Source organism: Dromaius novaehollandiae, chromosome 2, assembly GCF_036370855.1.
Source record: "Dromaius novaehollandiae isolate bDroNov1 chromosome 2, bDroNov1.hap1, whole genome shotgun sequence".
Classification (NCBI taxonomy): Eukaryota; Metazoa; Chordata; class Aves; order Casuariiformes; family Dromaiidae; genus Dromaius; species Dromaius novaehollandiae.
In genome coordinates this window covers 110,146,783-110,171,103 of record NC_088099.1, presented here as the reverse complement: position 1 = coordinate 110,171,103, position 24,321 = coordinate 110,146,783, and the positions used below count along the sequence as shown (strand labels likewise).

The 24,321-nt window shown below is 34.3% G+C and overlaps 1 protein-coding gene across 1 annotated transcript in view; it reads left to right on the top strand.

The window, feature by feature from the left end:
• CCDC102B (coiled-coil domain containing 102B) overlaps window positions 1–24,321 on the top strand; it is a 186,268-nt gene that overhangs the window by 116,682 nt on the left and 45,265 nt on the right. The window contains exon 6 of the mRNA XM_064507151.1: window positions 15,119–15,182. Coding sequence (XP_064363221.1) covers window positions 15,119–15,182 — 64 coding nt within the window. The remainder of the gene's footprint in view (window positions 1–15,118; window positions 15,183–24,321) is intronic.

The following is a 24,321-nucleotide window of genomic DNA, read 5'->3' as shown; positions in this document are numbered from 1 at the left end:
ACTTTTATTCATTTAATTGAACCTAGATTAAAATTTCTCTAAAGAGACTGCTGCCTTGAAGAACTACCAGAACCGGGTGATTCTCTTGCATTCATTCACAAACATGAGAAATCTCTGCTTTATATATTCTATAATACAGGTTGAAATAGGTATGTAGAAGTCCCAACATGTAAATTGTTTACCTATAGTATGCATAGGATATTCTCTTATGTTAAAATACATGAAAGTTTTAAGCAGTGTTGGTACAGTCTACTGTCATATATCAGATAACACTCTATTTTAATTATTTTTGTTGATGCCACTCAAGAGGTAAATGGGCAAGAAAAGTTTTTCGGGGACAATCTGCAATCAAAGCAGACTTGCGGATAAAGTGCAGTAGAAAGAACAGAACATGGTTGAAAGTCAGCAGCTCTTTTCAAGAAGTCTTGTTCATTTACCTGATCTATCTTCAGTGTAGTGAAAAAATTGATAAACACAGAGGTAGATAAACATAGCCCCCTGTTTTGATGGAGCAGACAATAACAAATCATGAGAGATTTGAAAGGGACAGAATGGCAGGCTACAGTTAGAACTAGCTGTATAGCTAAAATAATACATCACTGTATTTGGAAGGATTGTTTTAATACTCATTTTAGACTAGAAGCATATAGAAAATGTTTGTTATCTCAACCATCTTGTCCCACGTGAAGGCCAAATCAATGAAGTGCTTGTGTTTTGAGGTATGAGCATCATAGAATGAAATAAAAAAAGTAAAATAAATAATAATTCCACTGCAGTGATATCAGTAATTAATGATTTATTTCAGAACAGTACGGTGTGCAGCAACACAGAAACAACTGACATAACAGAGTGCATTCGGACTGGTAAAAGGCATGAAGCTGGAGCCTCGGGGCTTCCAATTGCAAATGGGATAACAATACTTCTATTAGGCAGCATCCTGACTTATGCTTTGAAAACTTTGGTATTGATTACACCATTTATTTGCTAGATATAATGGCTCCAAAAGATATACAAGAGGGCAAAAACAAAAGATACACAAATTCTTTCAGCCTGCAGCAAGGTGAGCAGAAGAGTTTGGACTCTTAGGAGACTGGATTTCAGCTTCCTTAGGGAACTGTTAGGTAAGATCCTCTAGGAGTCTACTGTAGAGGGAAGAATGCTCAGGACAGTTGTTTGAGTGTAACCAAACGTACTGAGTGCTCAGAGACAAACCATCCCATTGGGCAGCAAGGCTGGGAAATTTGATGGAAGACCATATAGCCTTGAAACCTATAGCCTATGAAGACACAAAACCCAAGTATTGGAGATTTGAAGATCAAACCAGTCCACAAAGACTTAGAGATAAGATCAGGAAAGCCAGCGCCCAGCGGAATCTAAACTTGGAGGAGAAAGCAAAGGGTAACAAGAAGAGATTTGTAGCAAACGGAAGTTCAGTTAAAATCTGGGCCCATTGCAGCTGCTTGATTATAGTCAAGGAAAAACAATAAAATGATGATATCCACATGTAATTATTTTAGGCATGGATATCATCCATTAGGCATTTAGGTTTTAGGCATTACTAACAGCATTTGATTTTTAAGAGATAATTCTGTTGGCAGAACATTTGGCCATCCACAAAGCTCTTAGAAGCAGTATTGTTCCTGCAAAGTGAGGGGGAAAAAGCATATCTGTACCTGAAAAAAATAAGGTACATATAAAATAAATGAGGGAGTATAAGGAATGACAATGTAATTATACACACTGGTTTAGGGCATGAGGGGGGCTAAACTTGAATTGATTCTTGCATAGATTGCATGTCAGATTATAACTCTCTCCTTTACAGTCATATATAATCTTGAATACATGGTCTGTGATTAACTAAGTAGTGACACAAATAAATTATATGTATTCTAGAATCAGATATTGCTGTGGATGAAGATGTGAACTGGCACTGTTTCTGTTCAATAGCAGCTTTTACTGAAAATAGGAATTCATTTCATACTTCAAGGAATAATACCATGTATTTAGCTTCATATCTTTTGAGTATACTCTTCAAGATCTAATATAAAATCCTTACAGATTTATATATTTTTCACTGACTCAAAGAACATTACAACTTTACACTCATTATAGGTTTTTGTTAGTATTACTCTTAAAATGTTTCAATGTATTTATTTTCATTCAGTAGTTGCCATAAGGTAGACTATTTTAATATATATCCGCTGTGGTATACAGTTGTGATGGTGCACACCTTCTCCCCCGATGTGCTCTTTCCCCCTCAACCTGACCTCCCTATAAACAGCATATAGGCAGAGGCTAATTGAGCATGTGCCAACTAAGGCCCATCTAACATGCAAATATGACTATGAGTCAATCATCTCCTCCCCCCTGCCCCATAAATAGGGGGCAGCCCAGAACCCACTGAGCTCTCCTGCACAGCAACGGGCTGCACTGCAGAACCTCCTCTTGAGCAGGGATGCCTCTCAAGGTTCCTCCTAGAGGTCGAGAGATTCCTTACCTGTGACAGATCCTCAGTAAGTGATTAATAGCATGCTGAAACTTTGCAAAATTTTGCGAAACTTTCCTCGGTTATATTTCTAATTGATTGTGCACATAATCCTTTAGACACCCAGGCTCCTCTCTAAAGGAGTTTGGAAAGCAAGGGGGTCCTGTCTGAACCTCATGACTCAACAGGAGGGTCTCTCTCGCACACAAGCCTTTAGACATGAACCATTGACCAAGTCTGGGTCTAGGATTGGATCCAGCCACACCCAGACCCCTTTCTGAAGGAGTCTGGAAAGCAAGGGGGTCCTTTCTGAACCTCATGACTCAACGGGAGGGTCTCCCTGACACTTTCAGCTGACCCTGTCCTCCACACAGTAAATAACTGAGTGAACCTTGCCATCGAACCTCATTAAATCATTGTCTTATTTACAATTGTACTTTTTAAAGTCACTATCTTACTGCAATAAAACATAGCGCTGCTTCTCTCCTACAAGTGAAGTGCATTACTCCACTCATCCGTGACAACAGTGTGTCAAGTTCCTCAAGCATTTCAAACACAAACTTTATTCAGGTATATGTGATAATAGTGTGCTGTTGTGTATGCAGGATTTTAGATTTTGTCTTTATGGTGGGTGGGTAAAGGTTTAAAATAAACCTGTTATCATGGTCTAAGCAGCTCTTATATGGAAAAAGCATGGTCATTACCCTTGCAAAAGTCTTTTCCATGAGATGAGCCACTTTGCTCCACTTGGAATTAAAATCCATCCTATATTTGCTGAATCATGAGTCTTTTAAAGGAGAATGTATTTACTGGACAGAGTTGGAGACAAGAACTCTAAGAAGAAAGAAAAACTTCAGAGATGCATTTAAACTAACATTCATTCATTTTTTTCTTTAAATGAGGTTTTAGATAAATGTCATAAAATCTTGTAAGAGATGTTTCACATCATGGAAGGCACTGCTATGCAACAGATAGAGCATTGAAATAAGGCTTAAAAACCTTGAATTATCATTCTGGTTTTACCACCGAGGAGTTAAGATGTCAGGCAGTCACTTCACTTTTCTTTGCTTCAGATTGACACCCTTTAAATAGAGGTAATTGCATATGTCTCCTTTGTCAAACCTTTTATGATGCACTGATGTTTTTATGAAATACTGTTTGAACTGGCTAGAAACCACAGGACCAAAACAAGTCAGAAATGAAGCATGATGTTTCTTTCAGAATTTTAATTCTCACACAGCACTTCAAAGAAGTGTTGCCAATTTAAAATACATAGCATTTCAGATGAGATGCCTGCCTGATTTCTTCCCACTGCCCCAAATATGGCAGGTGGTTTTCTAAGCCATTTGTTGTGATAACAAGTTTCTTACTGTTTAGAAGACTGGAAAGACTTCTATGAGTCAACTGTTTAAAGATAATGTATTGGATGTTTTGACAGTGAAAGTACATTATTCCTTCTATAAAAGAGGCACACATCCAAGGTCCTGACCATCTGCAGTTATTACTTCCCAAGGCTCAGAGGGGTTAACCAGTATTAAGCCAAACTCCTCCCATTGATTTTAGTGAGGTTATGTGACTTTGACAGAGGGCTGAATTTGTCTTGTGTTACTCTGCCCTATTTCCAAACTGGGAATTCAACTCAATAGTCTTCACTCACTCTGATGTTATGCAGCCTTCATTTCTGAGGAGCCTGTGTTTCTGTTGTATGGGTTATACGGATAATATTTTTCTATAGTTAAGCAGCATTTTTATTTATAGCAATGGAGTGGATTCATATTACGCTAAGAATCCATCTACAGACAACCAAACACAGTGCAGGCCTTGAGGATCTTAGAGTCAAATTATTTTGTTACACTTCTGGGGTTTTAAAGCCTCTTTGGGACCTTTGTACATATAATGTCAAATACCTTATCACTGGAATAGTCATCACTCACAATCCAAATGAATTAAGGACGGTGTACTTTGCAGAGAAACTTAAATAAATCATCTGGCCACTAAGTGACATGTATTTAACCTGGAAAAATATTTACATTTTTTATTAATCTTGTGTTCCAAAATGCATTACTGTTGGATTGGTTTGCTCCTTTCTTAATTGCAGTCAGAACACCAGATGCAAGATATGAAAATACAGTCATAAGGTGTAGGTTAAAATATGATGGGAACACAATATCCAGAATAAATCAATTAACAAAAACTTAAACATTTATACATGTGCTAACAAAGTACTTGCCAAAGTAAGCAGTTTTAATGATTACAAATGATTACAAATTACAGACTTACTGAGAGCCTTGATCTCATAACTATTAACATTATCTTAGAAATGTCCTTTTGAAAATCCTTTGAAGAATTCCCACTACTCCTCCTCTAATCTTTGTTTTCGGTATCAAAAAAAAGTTTCACTTCGTGTGCTGGGGGCAGATTTTTTACAAATATTAGGCTATTGAGACTATTTTGAGGTTTTTGCTGTTTAGTCTTTACTATTTGGCTACAGATACAAGCTTTGCTTTAAATTAAAATCAGAGACAGTAAGATTCCAACAATTAATTCAAGTGATATAAAATCCATCACAACTTACTAATCAGCTTTTCCAGTTTCTGTTTGTTTATATTTTCTAGTTCTTCTGGCCACCTCCTCTATTATTACAAAAAGTAAAATATCCCCCCAAAGTCCGCAAGTTTAACTTTTTTTATTTAGTTGATGTAATCAGTATAAATTTGTGTAGTTCTACATGTGTTTTCATGGATATACAAGACTGAATGTTCCTTTCTTTGCAGCTGAAGATTCAGTGTATTAAGAAATTGAGTTATATGCAGCATTAATAAAAGAGAAGACAGCTTGAACCCATTTATCTGTAACTGCTCAGAAATTCACAACATAACTTCAGGGATTTCAGAGGTCATGATTAGGAAAGATAGTTACATATCTTTGGCCTTCCTAATTACTCCTCTTTTAAAGAGCTCTATTCTCTTGACTCCTTTACTGTGACTAAACCATCTGGCTGGGACATGTTTTATTATTTCTTAGGGACTAGGCTAACACGGCTCATTTTTGTGGCTTTTTGTTTGCAATAAACTTGCTATAATGATAGTTAGATCCTCCCAGATATGATGATGATGGTATTCCAGTGTGAATAGAATTTATAGGAAATAGTACAAGCATACTTTGGATGAAACGAGCTATTTGCTGTATTTTGTACACAGTGACATTCCCAACCTACATTATGTGTCGGTTGGACTCCCTTGTACTCTGAAAACTCAAAGCAAAGGCCATTGTCACTAGTGTCACTAGCTATTGTCATTAGCATTCATGTAGACTTGGTGAGGCAGATGAATCACCCTGGTAATCCATGGGAGATAATTTGAGAGTTGCAGATGAATGCATATGATGTTTTAAACTCAAGACTTGTCCATTTCATCTAGACATGAAATAGGAGGTCATCAAGGTGGTTACACTAAATTTGCTTTATACTCTCCCCATTTTGAGTCTGTTAAATTTCATACTACTAAAGTCTCAAACATTGTTATGAATGCTTCTAGAAAAAACTTTATTTTAAAATTTAGGTGGCCTGTGTTTGTCTTTTTTCCCCTCCTTTTAGATAAGTTATTTTCATTTTTTTGAGAGAACTACAGAACAGCACAAATGATTCCTTTTTCTCTCTCCCATTCGCAAGCTTCCTGTTAATTGTTTCTGACTCTTGAAAATGAGAAGTTTTACATTCTTTTTATTATTATCAGTGAACTTCATCTATCTATTTTCTTCAGCCTCTTGTATAAAATTGCTTTCTTCATAGTATTACTAGTATGCCTATCATCCTAGCCCATAATTCTTATTTCTGTCAAGCTGTGATAATGGACCATATTATCAAGATATCGTTCTCTCATGAAAACAATGACTCACAGATTAGCTCTAGAAAATGCACATAATTTGACAAAAAAAGTTAATTAATTAATGTAATTTGTTAATTAGTATTAATTAGTTAATTAATACTTGTACAGAAATGACCCATACTGCTAATGCATACTCAGCATTTTTTCACACTCAATATATAGGGACTATTCAGATTTGGCTAAAATGTAAAAGTGAGGTTGCTCTTTACTAGGAAATGAAACCAGAGAACACTGCTTTACATAGTGGAAAACCTAATGAATTCTGTGTGCCTTCCATTTGTACGAAAAAAGCAGATCTGCTTAGTATCTTTTCATATCCATTTTGAGTGTCCTGTTAAATACAGTTCTGGTGTGTTTACATCTCACAGCTTGGTAACAAAGTACAATTTCATGAATAATTTCAATAATCCGATAAGAAACATTCCCCAGATCTCCAGTAGGTATTATATCCATTCCATTTTTACAAATACTGGACAAAAAGCCTGTTTTATCTCATTCTGACTGTGCATAATATGCTTAAACCTGTCTTATTTAAGCAGAAAGGAACAGGCCTGACACTTGCAAGAAAAGAGGCAAAGCTCACTCAAGAGCAAAGATAATAGCCAGCTAGTGCACTTTCAACTGATAACCTACCACTGTCTTAGTTTTCAGCAGAAAGATACATGCGGTTCATATTTCTAAAAATATTTTTATACCTTGGTTATTTTTTTGTCCCCAACATCCAAATTATATCTGTTTATATTTCACATATAATCTTCTAGAAAGGATACCTTTATTCATTTTTTTTAAAGATTAGGTCCCACGACATCGTGCAACAACAAAACTGAAAGGATTTAGTAAGACGGATGTAAATGAAATTAGTGAAAGCTGACAGTTAGTGATCCTGTCAGCTGGCTATATAGAAGGCTGGTATGACAGCTCCTAAAAGCTCATTGTTATTCGGAAGGTCTGCCCTTCCTCCACAGAGACAGTAAGACTCTGCCAGCCCTCATCAAAAAAAAAAAAATCAAGAATTGCTTCAGGAATTTAGAAGATCATTTTGGAAATGTATTTGCTTAAGCAATCATGTGCAAAATTCCTGAAGACAAGATGTATTTATTCTTCTCAATTCTTTTTTTCAGAGTGACTGACTACTTTAAGCTTCTGACTTTCAAACCAATGAGTCAGCTAGCGAACAAAAGAAGCGCTATGTCATTGCATTCAGATGTTGATCAAAAAGAAATACACAAAACAGGATTGTAAAGTTACAAGTAACTGTCCTGATAAACACCTGGGATGAAATTTTATCCAAAATGTCAATGTCATCTACTTGACAACGGACAGTATATTATTTCATCCTTTTTTCCAAGGTACTCAAGTAACAAGATCGGTAAAACAGACGTTTTAACTGTGAGCCAGGAGTACCATATAATTGCAGTGTTTGAAAACTGTGCTGTTTTCCTATGGAGTCATAAGAATATGAGAATAGGTCTGGAAGTTGTGCATAACAGTTTGTTCAACTGAAATTCATTTTTTCAAAGGTAGTCTTTGTTTTAAGTAGCTTTTGTATACAAAATAATTTTCTTTGCTAGCTACTGGAATGAAAGCTGAACAATAACATAAATTTTCTTTCCACTTAAAACTGTGCTTCAAGTAATTTTTCCAATATGGACCATGCTTCATGGCTGAATCACATTTCCTGTGGTGCAAGTCTGTCTCATATAACACTCAATAGGAGACATAGTCTGCATGAGACCATGCCAAACTACTATTGAGTACCATTCCAGAAAATCAATATTCGAATTGATTTGATATATATATAATTTCACGTCAGTTTAGCAAACTAAAGAATATTTTTACGTAGGTATATCAAGTGGTTTTGTTTCCACTTCCAATGAGACTTTTTTCAAAACTTGTAATTGATGACAATTTTATTTTGATATTTCAACAAAACAAATATTGATATACTAAGTACTTATTTTAAAACCAAAGTCACTTAGAACTCTGTTTGCCATGTGTTAGGCATTTCACAAAGTCGCAAAAAAGCCAAGGTTGTTGCCTAAAAATAATATGATTAATCAATAAGCTGGTTAGTTATTGCTCACTTTGTGTACATACAGAAATATTCACTTAATGTCTGGAGCAGAAGTCTCCCACCATGCATGTGAGTGTCCTAACCATCTCTACAAAGTGCCACGTTAACAAATGGAGGTGGCTGTTTTGAAAATTTGCATTAGTTAATTTTAATCACTCATATTTGCCTTTAAAACATCCTGAAATACTAACCCAAATAAATTTAATCAAATTGGATTTAACCCTTGTGTACTGCAGACTTAGGGTAAGCAAATCCTTAGTCACAGGCTATGCGAAGTAGGAAAGATCCAACCAGGACTGAATCAAATCTACCAGTACATAATCTCACACAATGGTGACTGCAAACATGTTTTATCAGATTATTTTATAAACAACAGAATTTGAGTATTGTTGTGTTAAATCAGTTTTTCAATAGCTTTGGGCTTCATTTCAAAAATGGGAAGAAAGTTTCACTTTGCTCTAATAAAAGTAAATTTCCTCCTTGAAATAAAAAAATAATGAAAGAAAGAAATATTTCACCCTTAAAATACGAGATCTTTAGTGCTGTTCTTTAGTGATAGGTTGGTTACAATTTCTGGAACAGAAGGAGCTCTTCCCATACTAAGATAAGGCTGCAACATGTTAATTTGTCTGTAGCAATTGCTTCAAACATAGTTAAGACAGACAGATCAAAGATTTGTCCTTTACAAAGAAAAATGAACATCTGAATTAGACTTACTCATAAACAAGTTGTTGGCTTGTTAATGTCTGTGTTTCAAGGAAATAGGACCAAGCCATCAAGGATCGGTTGGAACCTTTCTAAGTGGCACTTAATAGCAATAACATAGTATGATAAATAGAAAATCCAAGTCTAGAAGGTAAAAAAAAAAAAAACAAAACAAACAAAAGAGACCCCACAATCTTGTGTACAGTTAATGCCAGCCAGTCATGTTTCCTTTGAAGTGTCCTGAAAGTTTAGCCCGTGGTAGTTCAAAGTCATCAGACTTACCCCAGGTCTGAAATGTGACAAGGTTAAATCACATTACTCTAAATGGGTCACATGATAAGGAAATGCACAAGTGGTTACCACAGCTCTGCATGTCTGCTGGCTAAGGACCTTGCTGTTAAAATTTAGGGAGAAAACACCTCTTATTTTGCTTTCCTTTAATTTTTAATATAATACAAGAAGATTCATGCACCATTAATCACAGATTCAGATGGTTTCTCTTCATCTGTGTGTAACTGGATTAATAGGAATAGAATTTCTATGTGTGCAACAGAATATATAGCCCTCAGCATTTTCTTAAATTGACTAGTGACACTATAAATATATATCCTTAATTCTTAAGAAAAAAAAAATCATCCTAGAAAGGTGCTTAGAACCATGTTTTAATTTAGTTGCAGTAATAAATATAAATGGTGGTTTATGGTGTCAAGCATCAAGGTTGTTGGGTACTTCTGTTGGAAGTCTGATAGTTTTTAAAGTTGCAAAACTACGAAATATCACAATAAAAACATGAGCAATTCATGATATTGAAGTAAATGAGGAGAATTTGGAGGAAGGAGCAACGAGCTAGGTAAATCTTCCTGTTATTTCATTAAGCTTTAGCTTAAAATCCATGTGAAACTAATTTAAAAATACATAACTGGAAGGCTTTGCTCAGCTCTTTCTGGAGTCTGGTCAGCCTTGAGCTCAAGGTGCTTTGTTATTCTGCCACAGTAAATACATCTGTCTCAAGGGTTTGTTTTTAGCCTGGGGGAACAATGGGGTCGTTTTGGACTGCGTTGTTTAGGTTTTGATCACGTTAACAAGGATACAAGCTTTATGGAAGGACAGTACTGGTTATCTTTTAGTATGTGATTTTAGTATGTGATTTAGTATGTGAATTCCTCACAGGGAAAGCAAAATTGGCATATTTTCAGTCCCGTCTTAGAGTTTTACAGTTAAATGGCTGATGTGTATCAGTTTCTAACAGCATGTAAGATTGGTTTAAGAAATAACTTGGCAAAGGACCTACTTCCTTCCCTTTGCTGCCTGTGCTGAGACAGTCAAATGTGAATTGTAAAAAAAAAGTAAAATCTAGGCAAAAGAAAGAAAGGCGGATGAGGGAATTTGGAGGTTGGAACTGGAATCTAGACCAGTGTAACCACATGGGTAATCTACTTGCCTGAGATTTTGGAGAAATACAGAATAATAGCAAAAAAATATGGCCATGTTTTAACTCCTTAGAGATATGTCAGATCTTATTTTTCGTAGCTATTTGTACTGGATGTTAAATTTTAAAATAAAACCTGGCTGGATGTTTGCTCATTTATTTACAAAGAGGGATAAACAATGCCTGAGCAAATAAAATCAGCGTTGGGATTTGGGTGGGACAGTGTAGAAAATGAGCATGTGTTGCTTGCATCAGTCCATCAACTCTTTTCCGCAAGTACACAGAGCAGTGGGCCACTGAAATGCACTCAGGCTCAGAAGAAACGTATATGGACAAGCCTTTACAAAAATGCTGGCCATATATCAGTTGTTTATTTGTCAACACCCCCCCCCCCCCAAAAAAAAAAAAAGGAAAGAATTTCATCCATTATCAGTTTTCATTGCAACGGTTTCACAGTTTCATAGGGCTCAAATTACAGTTCTGGAATGAAAGCTATATATGGCCTATTTTTAAACCATCTTTGTACTATATTGCTTTTCCAGTTTTGTGGTGTGTGTTTTATTGGCAGTGACACATGAACGAGAGAAATACATTAAGATAAAGAAATGTCCTTGTCTGTGATTAGGGGAAAGTTGTATGTAATGTCTTATTGTCCATAAAGTGTCACATAACATTTTAATGGAAGAATTTCAAGGTAGCTAAGAAAATGGGATTTCTGTGTATAGCCTAGAATATACAGTGCAATGATATACGTGTAATAAAATCTGACAACTTTAGCTAAAGATAGGGAAAGCAGAATGTTACTCTTCAAAGTTAAACATTTTAAAAAGTGAAAAGTTAAATATATATGAACATATGTAGAGAACAGCTTCAAATATTATTGGATGTTACTTTCCATTATAGGTAACATCTAGGTAAAAATATTTGAAATGCAGTCTATTTGTTTTCAGCATGTTGATCCACTAAACCAGATTCAAAAGCTACAGCAATCTCTGGATGAGCAGACAGAAGCAAAAGACAATCTACAGATTCAGTTAACTAGTTTGAAAAAATGTGAATGATACATATTTAACAGTTGAGTCTGGATGCTAATTTTAAAATAGGTAGATTAAAAGAAGATGTGCTATATATAAATTGATTATCTTTACAGTTTACAACAATACTTATTAACAGTGAAAGTAATTTTCTTAATTTTTATGTTGCTATTCTGCATCAGTGTTTCAAACCAAAAATGCTATTTTTAGGGTCAGTTGTGAGAATGTTAAGAGGAAGTACAAACAAAATTTGGTATTGCTGTGAGAAAAAAAAATCAAGCTCCTGGGGAGGGAACTTCACAAGGGAAAGTAATTTTGAACAGGTAATTGGGCTGTGCGTATGTGTGCTGTGCCTGTATATACTGTGCCTGATTCTTCTTGAAGAGAAAAAAATATGTGGTATAGAGAATAATACCTGACATCAAAAATAAATTGTGTAGTGTTAAGAAGACTAACTGAAAGAAAGTTGACCTGGAAGATGATGATAGAAAAATCTGGTGCTTGAAAGTTTATCCCCTCATGATAACCCAGATAATATGGGTTTGCTGCTCAATACGAAGAGTACAGCCTCAGAGGGGTCCTAGACTGAACCCAGAGTGGTGAATCTCAAATAGCTGAATGTAATACAATAATAAATACTACTAAAGCTATGCCACTATAAGGTAATAAGAAAATTTTTGATTTTCCCAGATGTTCATTGGAATGATTATGTTCTGGAATAACATCCTGACAAAGAAATGTAATAGCCTGCAAACAACCTCTTCAGGAAACTATTTGTCCTGGCTTCATGCAAGAACAAACATAGGTCTGGACAAACCTGTTTCTCCTACAGGTTATAGCTGATGCCAGGACTGAGCCGACTGTCCTGTATTGCCACAGAAATACACCTAGTCACTGTATTAAGTTCATTGTAGCATACTTTCATTGTATAAACATGGTTTGGCTACATTGAACAACATTATACAAGCTATCCAAATCACTCAAAAACTTGTCCTTTGTGTTATCACACTCAGAATTAATTTCAGTCTTGTTGGACACAATGCTATGCTTTGGTTCCATGAACTTTTAATGACTAGCTGTTTTTCTGTATCCCTGGTTACTTTGAATCTAAACCCATACTTTTAAAAACATACTCCTATCTGTATGTTACTGTGTATTTATTTTACAGTGTACCTACTGTTTTTATTGAAGCAAATATACGTATGTGAAATACTCTAGGTGCACCTCTTTTTCTATGTACATCTGAATGAAAAAGGATATTTGTTTCATGATTGTTCTGTTCTTCTATTGATTAACACCTATAAATCAGTCATTACATACTCTAATAACCTAATGGTCTAACGTAAGAATTTTGTGATCATAGAAGAAAATTCATTGTTTCAAGAAAAGGAATAAATGTAAATAGTACACATTATATTCTATTAGAATTTTTATTTAAGTACTGAGAAAACAAATATTTCAGGACATTTTGATGATAATTTTCTTCTGAAATGCTGATGCTTTAGCACCAAGATGCAGTTTTCTACGTGACAAGTGTTACTGAGATCTGTAGAATAACCAGGAACGCGATTAAGATTTACCACTGACGTTGTTAGATAAATAGATTCCTTAGGTTGTATCATACAATAAATAAATTTAAGAGATTAATTGTCACAGAACACTAAGTAGCTATTGCAATACATGGATTTTTCCTCTGTATGTGTGTCTCAGTCTTTGTTCACAGCTTCAGAATATTGCTTTCCGGCACATGTTAAGTATCTCCTTTTCATAAAGTACTATTTTTCATAAGGCTTGTGGGATGTCAGTTATGTTGCATTATGCCCATAATTGCATGTTAATCACTGTGTTCAACACTCATGTGCAACCATCTCTGCATTCAAGAATTTTGAATTTTTAAATGTATTCCCTGACTGCCAACCAATCCAAAATATTTCCACATTTTTAATGCTAAAACTGTCATATTGTTGTCATGTAGTCAATTAAAAGTTGCTTAGTGTTTAACTTTGAGCCAATAGTGGGGAGGTAATAATAAATCAAGAAGGAATCAAGCTGTTTAAATAAATATGGAACACTGTTCTTCATTAAAAGAGAGTAGAATATAGAATATAAAGTTTCACTTGAGCCTTGAGGGTAGTCAATTATCCTGTTATAGAAGTAAGTGTAGGTTACTTTGGGGATCTTTCTGACTTGGGCTGATCTTTCTTCAACTATTGTGTTTTATATCTAGAATTATATAGCATTTTAATAATAAATTAAAGAATATTTTCAAAAAGTTTATTTTTAATGTCCGCTAGATTTAGTAGAATAACAGCTTCAGTTCAAGGTACAAAACTGTAATGGACAATGTTAATATGTAAATTTTTGCCCTACTTTTACATGAAAAGACTAATTTTAAAGTCCTAAGTGAATGTCTTCATCCACTGATTTCAGCTGGAGAAACTCTCCATTTCAGTTTCAGTTGAAGAAAATTTTTATTGACACAAGGTGTTCAGGTTAGTCTTTAGATAGGCAGGATGTGGTTGGATGTGCTCATTACCTGCTTCTTCTGTAGTTTGGTCACTGCCAATATTTTGAGATCTGCGGCACTTTGCAGGGCTATCTAGAATGACAGACTTCAGCTTCCCAGGAACAATGTGAATCAGCACATCTGTGGTAAATGTGTCTTTGATGTCCAAAAGCTGACAGATCTTTATATTAGGGATTGTACTGAAGAGTGTCCTAGCTCATAAAATCTGCGTAAAACTAAAAAAAAGCCTCCCTTGGAGTTGCTGTGATTTTTAGGTAAAAGAAGTTCTCAGTTTCTTTCAAGCTATATTACTTTGAAAGAGTCATCTAAAGCATAATGATTTCAAAAAGAAAAAGAAATAGGCTTATGTATAAAAAGTGTATTAATGTTAATATAATATTCTTTCAGTCTCTCATTATGTGTAATTATATATGCCTGTTGGATAAAATATATTCATTATATAATAAAGCACTATTTTTGAAGACCTTTTTCCTCAGGTGATGTGAATGCCAGTACTCTCAGTTGCCAGTTGATTAGGATTTGTGAGATTTGCATGCTGTTCTCTGTCTCTGATTTTGTAGTAGATCTTGGATAAACGACTTCTACCCTGGACCTCTTCTTCCCCCATTGCATCTTCTCTGTGTTTCTTTATTTTAGATTCCAGCCTTTTTAGACTGCGGAATATTCTTTTTTCCACTTCTGTAACATCTGTAACATCTAGAACAGTTGGGGTTTAAAATCAGTTGTAATTCTTGTAATTAAAAAAAAAAAGACTGCTCAAGAATACATTAAATAAAAATATTTCATATGAATAGGATAGAACTTATCCCATTGCTGTACGTGGGCAGTTTGGAGGTAATGCGCAAAAGGAAGCAAACCTTGAATGAAACTTGAATGAAATTTTAAAATAATTTGGCATTTGTCTGTTTTTAATTAGAATATCTGAGTAATAAGTAGTGTAAGAATCTAAACAGTGTTTATTTCCCTTTTTCTCCCAGATTTGGAATCTGATGAAAATGAATGAGAGTTTATTTATTTCAATGGTGGTACATCACAGAAATGGTGAGCCTGGTCCTTGTTCCAAATAATTTGCTTAACAGAACAAATGAAAAGGGCAGTCAGTGGATAATCTGCCTTCCTCATTTTTCTGTAATACTTATTACAGCTGCATTGTTTTTTGATAAATAAATATCCTTGCATGGATCTTTTTTTTTGACAACTGGAAGAGAAAAAGAATTAAATGTTTGAGATAATTTTGAAACATTTGCATGATAATAATATCTATGAGAGACTCCTTCTTCAGAATGTAACGTTAAAATGCAGAAACACTGATACAAGGCAGTAGTTGCTATTTTCAATATAGTTTTCCATTTTTAAAGTTCATAGCATTTTACTGAGCTAGTCATCAGATATTGGAGATACTCGAGAGTTATATAGTTCTATAGAAATGTTAGAAATAACTTGGATCTTCAAAGGAATGTATTATTATCTGAAATTTACTTGCTGGAAACACTTATTTCTTCATCAGAGCTATACTAAAATTGTTAGAGACAGAAAAATGTATTACAAAAATGTACTCTCTTGGAGAAATTTGCCTGTCTAGTAAAAAACAACAAAACCATATGGAGCTTTCCGTAATGTACAGTCTATAATGCAGGCAGAGGTTGAACAGACTCAAATACAAAAGAAAATGTTTTATTAATTTACCTGTTTAAGAGTTGAATACATTTTAGCACTTCAGGTTAAAAATGTTCCTGAGAGCTTTAAAAATCACTGAATTTGTGATCGTTACAGTTAAATTAAGTGTTTAAGATAAAATAAGTACTTTCCCAAATCAATGCTAAAAATTAAGCCACTGCTTAGAACCAGTTTCTAAAACTTGGAACCAGGTTCTAAAATATTTAGCACAAAGTTTCTCTCAGAATGTCTCTACATTTTATTGTTGATGGCCAATCTAAATTTGAATTTCTTATTTGTTATCTCAGAGACAAAGAGAGCTGTTGCAGCCAACTACTTTCTCAGTCTCTTTCTCTCTCCCTAAATTCCCCTCTTTCCTTCTTTATCTCCCTCTCTCTCTCTCTTTTTTTTTTTCCTTCTTTCCCAAATGCCAATTTTCATGCCAGCTGAGAAGGAAAGCTAATGTGCTGTCTTACAATATTCATTGCCAGTGCTCTTACGTGGTCAGTAATACCTCTTTCTGTTTTGTATGGTAGCTTGCTGGTTCCTCTACTTCTGTGCTGATTTTGTTCTGCCAGCATGTAGGTGGTAACTCCTTATCCTGTCTTTGAGTTTGAGTTTGATATCTTTTGATATCGTGGGAATAGCTTCAAGAAATTTTGACTTTATTAAATATTAGATAACGTAAAAGGAAAATTGCTGGTGTTCTCAAAAACAGATTACCTCAGTACTACATCCACATATCAGTATTCAAACAGCTGTGCTGGTGCATAAAATAGATAACTAATTAGAGGTTCCTGAAGATCTAAACCCTGAAGGTTCTTGCTGATTTTTGAGAGCCCTGGATCAGTCCTCCAGGAACCAAATGCCAACTAGCTATTCAATATTTTATTCCACATGTTTTTTTAGACATGTTAGAAATAGGAGAATCTGTGTCTGAAATGTTTGTAGCATAACTTCTTCATGATCATCTGAAGGTAGCAATGGGCATGATTAATACTGTTTACTGTGAGAAAGAAACTTCTTTTGTGTTGTGTTGGAGAAGTAACATTATATATAATAAGAGGTACCAATTTTTGAACTTTGATGTTTGAAAGTAGAGTAGAAAAAAACAGTTTAAAATGCTTCATAGAAAAAGCTAATAAAAATGTAAGGATTTTGTGCGAATCTTGCTATAGTTCTAATCCCTGATGGTCATATTATTAAAACACAATAGTTAAAATCTCATATATATAGTTTTCTAGGCAGTCACAGAAGATACTTAGCAATATATCTTATGATTAATTTGTGTATCTTGATACAATATAGTCTGACTACATTTTATACAAAGAACACAAAAATATTTTGAGTGACTTTTTAACTTGAGTTATAAAGCTGTAACTAAGGATCTCAAGCTTGCACTAAAATAAATATAAATTATAATAATAGTTAAATTAGTATTACATTTATAACGATAACTCTATTGCGATACCAATCTTGCAATGAATCTAGAAAGGATAGATGAGCTAGCTGATACTTGAGAATGTTACATATTGGCTCAGTGTCCCTCTAAGGATAAATTTTCCATGTGTTTGTTTGCTATAACTCTGTTCACTTGATTAAACAATAAGGAAATAAACCTGTTCAAAGATTAGATTTACTTTTTGCTGACCTAATTCAAAGGTCTTCTTTGTAATAATAACTAAGGTATGGATTACATATATCAACATTTCTCAGTGCTTTATGGTCCTACTAACTTTCCAGGGTACTTTTATTCACAGGGAAGGACAATAACACTAGCTAACCATTTTTCTATTAAATAAGGTCAAGTAAATCATAAATATGTTATTTGTATCCTTTGAGAATCTGCTTTGTGGTCCTGTTGCTCATATGACAAATCTCAGCAAGGCCAGGGAGTAGGCTGTGTATCTCTCCGGGCATTTTATCTCATTTTAGAAAGGATGCTGACAATAAATCATCCATAAACCCCTGCATTCCCATTTTCTCATTAAGGCACTGTGTTGCCAACTAGCCCATTTTATAATAGCCAGCCATTTATATATTTTTAAGTGTATTTTTCTTGCTTGAGCTCAGGGTCTGAGCCCATGAAATACCTGAGAGCACTGACTAGTGTGCTTCTGTGAGATAACTCTGAACTTCAGTATAATTTACTGTTAGCACTGACGTACTCTTTCTCTCTCAGCAGATTGTTACTCCTGTGTCTTTATATATTTCAGTTTCCACTTTCGAAATCCTGTCCATACAGCTATTTGAAATGTGTAAAATTTTAATGTGAACCATATCAAAATGGTTGAACTTGCTGTGTTTCACATTCTTTATAGTCCAACTTGTGTGCGATTTATTTTTCTCTTCTCAAATTGCTATGAAGGTAGTTGCTGTGAGACTTTGAGCTAGTTTTCAAATAATATTTTGATTTTCATGTACAAGAATTTGGACCTGTAAAATGAAACCAGAAGTTTTAGAAAACAAAATCAAGACTTGCTTAAAGATTACTTTCTTATAGATGTTACTCAATCGCTATGACAAACTTTTGAAGTTTTAAGACTATTTGCAATGGGGGAGGATAAAAAGGGAAGTGTTTGTGTGAAACTATTTATAATGCTTACATATAATAATTTACTTTTAAATCATTTTATAGACAATTGGAAATATTTTATAAAGAAGCTGCCAAAATAACTGTTTTGATAGTTGATAATGAAATAATGCTTAGTTTCTCCACTAAAATCTGAAATGCTTCAGTGAAAACGGGTTTTATTTTATGTTAATGATTTTTCCAATCAATTCTGAGTGCTTCATTCTTCTCATTATATAAAAAGTCTCTTTGTGTGACATTTATGTAGCGTTTGAAACCAAGGTACAAGTAGCCAAGTTTCAAATATGCAGAGCTACATTTCAATAAGTGTGCTAACCTGTTCTAGCTTAGAACAGTACTATGCACTGGGATATATGAAAGCTACAGACTTTTCTGTTTCCTTTAACTTTTGTATTCATTCTGAATCTTACTCTCAGGTATGATTTTAAAGAAGGAATTGTTAAGCAAATGTCATTTTACTAATCCTGACAGATAAAACCTTTAAATTTAGTGTAAGTATTAGAATATATTGTCTTTAACCTTCTAGAGCTGATCTGTTGGAATTAGAGTTTTGGTGAAAAATGGGGACATACTGCTGTGCTTTGGTTTTATTACAGTGGAAAATCGTAGACACAGTAAGACCTCTCATTAAGGATTCAGATAACAAAGAACTGGAGCAGAATAGTAAGAAACAAAAAGGTTCAGAAAATGAAACTGCTATACATTCAAACAAATTTCTCTTTGTTCGTGCAGCTGTCTCTTATGAGCCTGTGAATGCTATTACACTGAGAGTACTGAATACTTTGTCTTTCAAAGTTTTTGACTTTAAAACTAGGAGAAAACAGAGAGGATTTTAACTGAATATCTTTGATCTTCAAAGTGTCAAGCTGTGTTTGGTAGACGGACATAGGTTGAGAAGATGTATGTATAGGAATTCTATATAGTATTTGTTACAAACCTGTTGTCCACAGAAGGCTTGGAAGCCCAAACAGTGGCAATCTTAGCAAGAAAGAAATTCTATTTCTATCAATTTTTTAGTATGTTAGCTTTTTCTTTTTTTTTTTTTTTTAATACACACTTTATTCCAGTTTTATTACTTGAATTGGCTGGGAAAACTGTGTAAAAAACTCCATGGTCTGCTGCCGGAGTTCTTTGTGTCATAAAGGAATTAAAATAAAAATTAGATCTAATCAAGCCTCATGAATGAATAATCAGGTTGTACATTAAATCTTAATTACTTTTTCTAAAATATAGCAAAATGATTTGAAATCATTGTTGCAGTGAGGCAGCACTTACATTAGCACTACTGAGGCTGATAATAGGAACATTTCGTGTTCCCTAGTATGGTTAATATGTACCCTTTTTTAAACTCCTTTCATTATTTCATTGTCTTTTCTGTATCAAAATGTTTAGATATTTTTGTTAGGAGAATGGCATGGAGAAAAACATTTCCTGACCTCATGGATTTAGATTCTGTGATACGCTTCCATGAACTATATGGTAACATAATGATCAAGCTGAACCATTTCTGTGGTTTTCTAAACCTATATTTACTTTTGTCCTACACCTGCAATTTTTTCATGTGTCTGATCTTACAAAAGCTGTATCTTCTTTTGCAGCTTTGGAAAAGCAGTGTTTTCATGAGTTATAAAGATTTTATGCAGGTATTGTGGCTTGGAAAAAATAAATTTACATATGATAATATCTTGAAACTCTTCTTTAGCTGGGACTTTAATATAATCACTGGTACTAAATGCTAAAGTACTTATAAAGTGACCTTTGCACTTGATATTGTACTTTTTCCATAAAGTTCTGCTGCTTTTCTGTTAGAGCATTTGTTTTTGAGAACTTTCCTAAGAGTACACACTGTACAAAAAGAGTAAACCCACTGATGTAAACAGGACATGGCCACATAAAGATATTGTCTTGATTCAGTGTTATTTTTGTCAGAACTGATTCCTGGGCCAAAGCTTTTTTATTTAATCACCATTTAAAATAATGTGTTGGTGAGGTTTAAAGAAAAAACTGTGAAGATTCCTGAATTTCCTATAAGTAGGAAATCATGTATAAAAGGAAATAACCACTGCTTGTGAGTGAAATGGGACATCCACTTAAATCACAGACACATAGGGCATCCACTTAAAGCACAGACAAGTAATAATGTGAACTATACCTAATAAAAATGTAACATTATTTTCATTATCAGTGCATATATTATTTATAATCATAATTTATAGAAAACACACATTTCATTTACATGTAATTGTTACCAGCTGGAACCAGCTTTTGATAAATGCACTTTTTTTAAAGTACATATATCATAAGGCACTGTTACTGATTCAAAAAATCTCCCGCAGAAATATTTCTGATCAGTATGAAGATGTGGATGATTTGATTCTTTTTACCCTTAAGTAAAACTCTTTACCAAAAACCTGGACAACTCTGTCTGGGAGAAGAAATGCAGAATTATTCTGGAAGTTCTTGGAGAAACATAAGGTGCATATACATTGTGTTCACTCTAACCACTGAAACCATTTGTATATATTTTTTTCCCTAGAGTATGTCATTAAAGAAGTTACTTTACTGAGTTGTAGTATCTACTCTTATCGATAATTTTGTCAGAGGTATTTTGAGGAAAAAAAGCTTATCATCACAGATGCTTTGCTCTAATTTTCACCAAACTAATGTAATTTGCATTAAACCAAGTAAAGCCCTTGGTTTAGCAGATACATTTCAATCTATTAGTAGGAAAATGATACTCCTCCTGAGATCTCAGATATTCATAATAGATCCTTCTGGGAAAGATGGGAGGAGACTTAAAGTTCCTTACCGATGTCTGTTTGTTTATATTTAAATCAAATAATAAATTCTTGCAAAAAAAAAAAGAGACAATCCTTGTCAGGACAAATGGAATCAAAGATTCTGAGCTGTTAGATGAGTAGTTTTAGTCTTGAAGGTCCTGTTTACTCTTGCATTGTATTTTAACTTACTCACTGTAGAATGGAACTACTGTGCCACGCAGTCTATGGATTTAAGACATTTACTTTGTAGATTAGACTTCCATTAGGTGGAAAATGTGGGTTCAAATGCATTTAGGCAGAGAAGGAATTGAATCTAGATCTTTTACAACCTGAGCTCTAACCTCAGAAGTAATTTATCTGTATATATGCAACAGCTGGCTTTCCAGACATCCCTAAGAGCAGCATATATTTTCCAAACCTGTAAAAGTAATGAATTGCCACTGAAGAATCATTTCCTGCTCAAGAAAAAGAGGTCTGGATCAGTTGGTATTTTATGATCTCCTTTCGTGAATTATATAAGATAAGGGGGGAAAAAATCCTGCTTTTAATTAAACTTTTCAGAATTAAAATTTGCATTTGCAAATAGCTATTCCAATTGTTTTTGATAACCTCATAGATTATGACACTCTCCTATTTATTAGCCTTGCCTAATTAAAGGTTCTTCATGAGTACTTCATGCCCATAATGATACTAATTGTTCATTTTAGTGACAACCTGTTTGACACAGAAGGATAATACAGAGTTATATAGTGATTTTAGTATATTCTAGGGTGCTTTTGTCTTACAGTGCGAGTCCTCACAATAAATTGATCTCAGTAACCATTGTTATATCTGACTATTGTCTATTTAACATATGAAGAGGTGGGGAGGGCATGTTCCCCTCTCGTCGTAGTGATCTCTACTTTAGGATTATTGCTTTTTTTAAAAAAGGGCATCCTTCATAAGCATTATAAACTGTGGGTTTAATTGCCTAGCTCTTGTTCAAAGTATCTTAGCTTGCCAACCTCAATTTTTGTAGATCATTAGTTTCATGTAGATCTGCTCATTGCATATAGAACCAATATTGCTGTGCCCTTTATGACATAACCATTTGAACATAATATTTCTAAACTGTTGCAAGTTTGTACTGCTCTTACTTTTGTGAACGTTCAAGTTCAGTATTTGTTCTATATGGTACAGCTTGGCTACCTATGGTTTCTGCTTTTCTTTGCTGGGATGCAGTGTTTCCAAAAAGTGGATTTTCATCCAGAGGACTCATTGCTGTACCACGTCAGATTGTTAGTTCACTGATAAATTATATTTGTTGTTTGTGTCTATTTTGTGAAGATAAAGTGTTTCTAACTGCTCAGAGAACCATGTCTATTCCAGTACACAGCTTTATGCCTCCACAAATTTTGGCAATATAAACCTGTAGATCCAAGCTTTATGTGCAGTAATAGAAATTTTAATTGCATTTATCTTTGCTATAGCTTCTGTATTTTGCTGTTATTACATAGAATAGACTTGGTTATTGGCATTTTCTTTTTCTGAAGAGCCTAGTTCATCATTTCTACTAAACACTCCAAATTCTAATGGTTCAACTAATTGCATCCAAACACTCCCAGACATTATGTGCAACCTGGAATCAAACTAGAAAGACCATTTTAGGATCCACATTCAAAGCTGGTACATAGAAACACTGATAATTCAAATTTATTTCTTCACAGTCTTTTCATTTGCCCTAGCTTGCTTCCTTCTTGTATAACATGCTCATTTTCACTTCCTTGTGAGAGAGTATTTTCTTGACTCTTATTTAACATTTCTGTTTAATACCAAGTAGCTCCCATTTCCTCTTCTTCTGTCCCCAAATCATTCATTCATTTGTGTATTTTTTGTCATATCTTTTCATTCCCCAAAACCTGAACAATCTAATTTTACCACTTTGATCTGTTCTCTTTCAGAGAGCAACAGAGATCTTTTGATCTGTTTTCTTTTTCCAACTGTCTTTTTATTTCAGCATGCATCACTCTTAATCTTACGATGGGCTATTCTCATTTATGATAGGTAGTGTTACATTGCATTAGGCTGTTTTGATATGAAGCAGCCTCTAAGCATATCTTCTAAGCAACGATACAAAACTAAATTCATGAGCAAAATGTGTGTGTGTGTGTGTATACATATATATAGAGAGATACATCTATATATACACACATACTTGGGTGAGAATACACATGCATATATGTATATACACACAGCATATATGTATATACACACACACATATCTATGCATGTGTATTTTCCCCCAAGAAATAGCATCATTATCTGAGCATGTCTCCATTCCTGTCTTTTCATGGTTAGTCACAAAACCGGAATCTGATTCTTTCATTCAGTTCAGTTGTACATAAATATTTTTCATTAGCATTTATTTGCACATATTCAATGGCAGTAACCAAAATGTTCATTATTGTAATAAAGATAACACCAGATAGATGTTTACATTTTAATGTAAAATATATTGAAAGCAACTTCTTTTTTTCTTGTGGGCAAATAGTTAATTCATAAAATCTGTAATTGGATTTGCCAACTTTTTTTAGCAGTCTCAGCAGGGAGCCTAGGGCTAGTGCTCTTATCAGAAGATATGACATGTGGGGGCATGCTAGCAGAGCAATTTTGAGAAAATCCCATTACTGTTGCCATTATCTGGGTAAATATCTTAGATGCAATTCTGTTTTAAAAGGGATTGTTTAAATTGTCCCATGCTCTATATGTTACAACTCTGAGAATAAATTGTGAACTCTTACTTTTTGAATGACACCTACTTATGCAAGTTGTCCCTTTCACTTCATCATCCACTGATCAAGATGAGTGATCAGTGTTTCCATATCTTTTTTTTTTAATAAAAATTGTCCAGAGACATTTTTTTCTTCTTTCCCAGGCTCTTTCCTTACTAGAATGAAATGGCTACTCAGGGAAAAGAGGACACAGAGGGTATTTCAGGCTGTGCTCACCAGAAGATTTCAAGGACATTTATATGCTCCCCAATTCTTCAGGAGTCTTAGGAAAGAGAGTTATCTATCCGTAGTAGAAGCTGAGGCACATTGTGCCTACATTACACTTTCTCTGGTGTTACTCTTCAGAAATAGTCAAAGTCTACAAGATTCATTGGTAAACA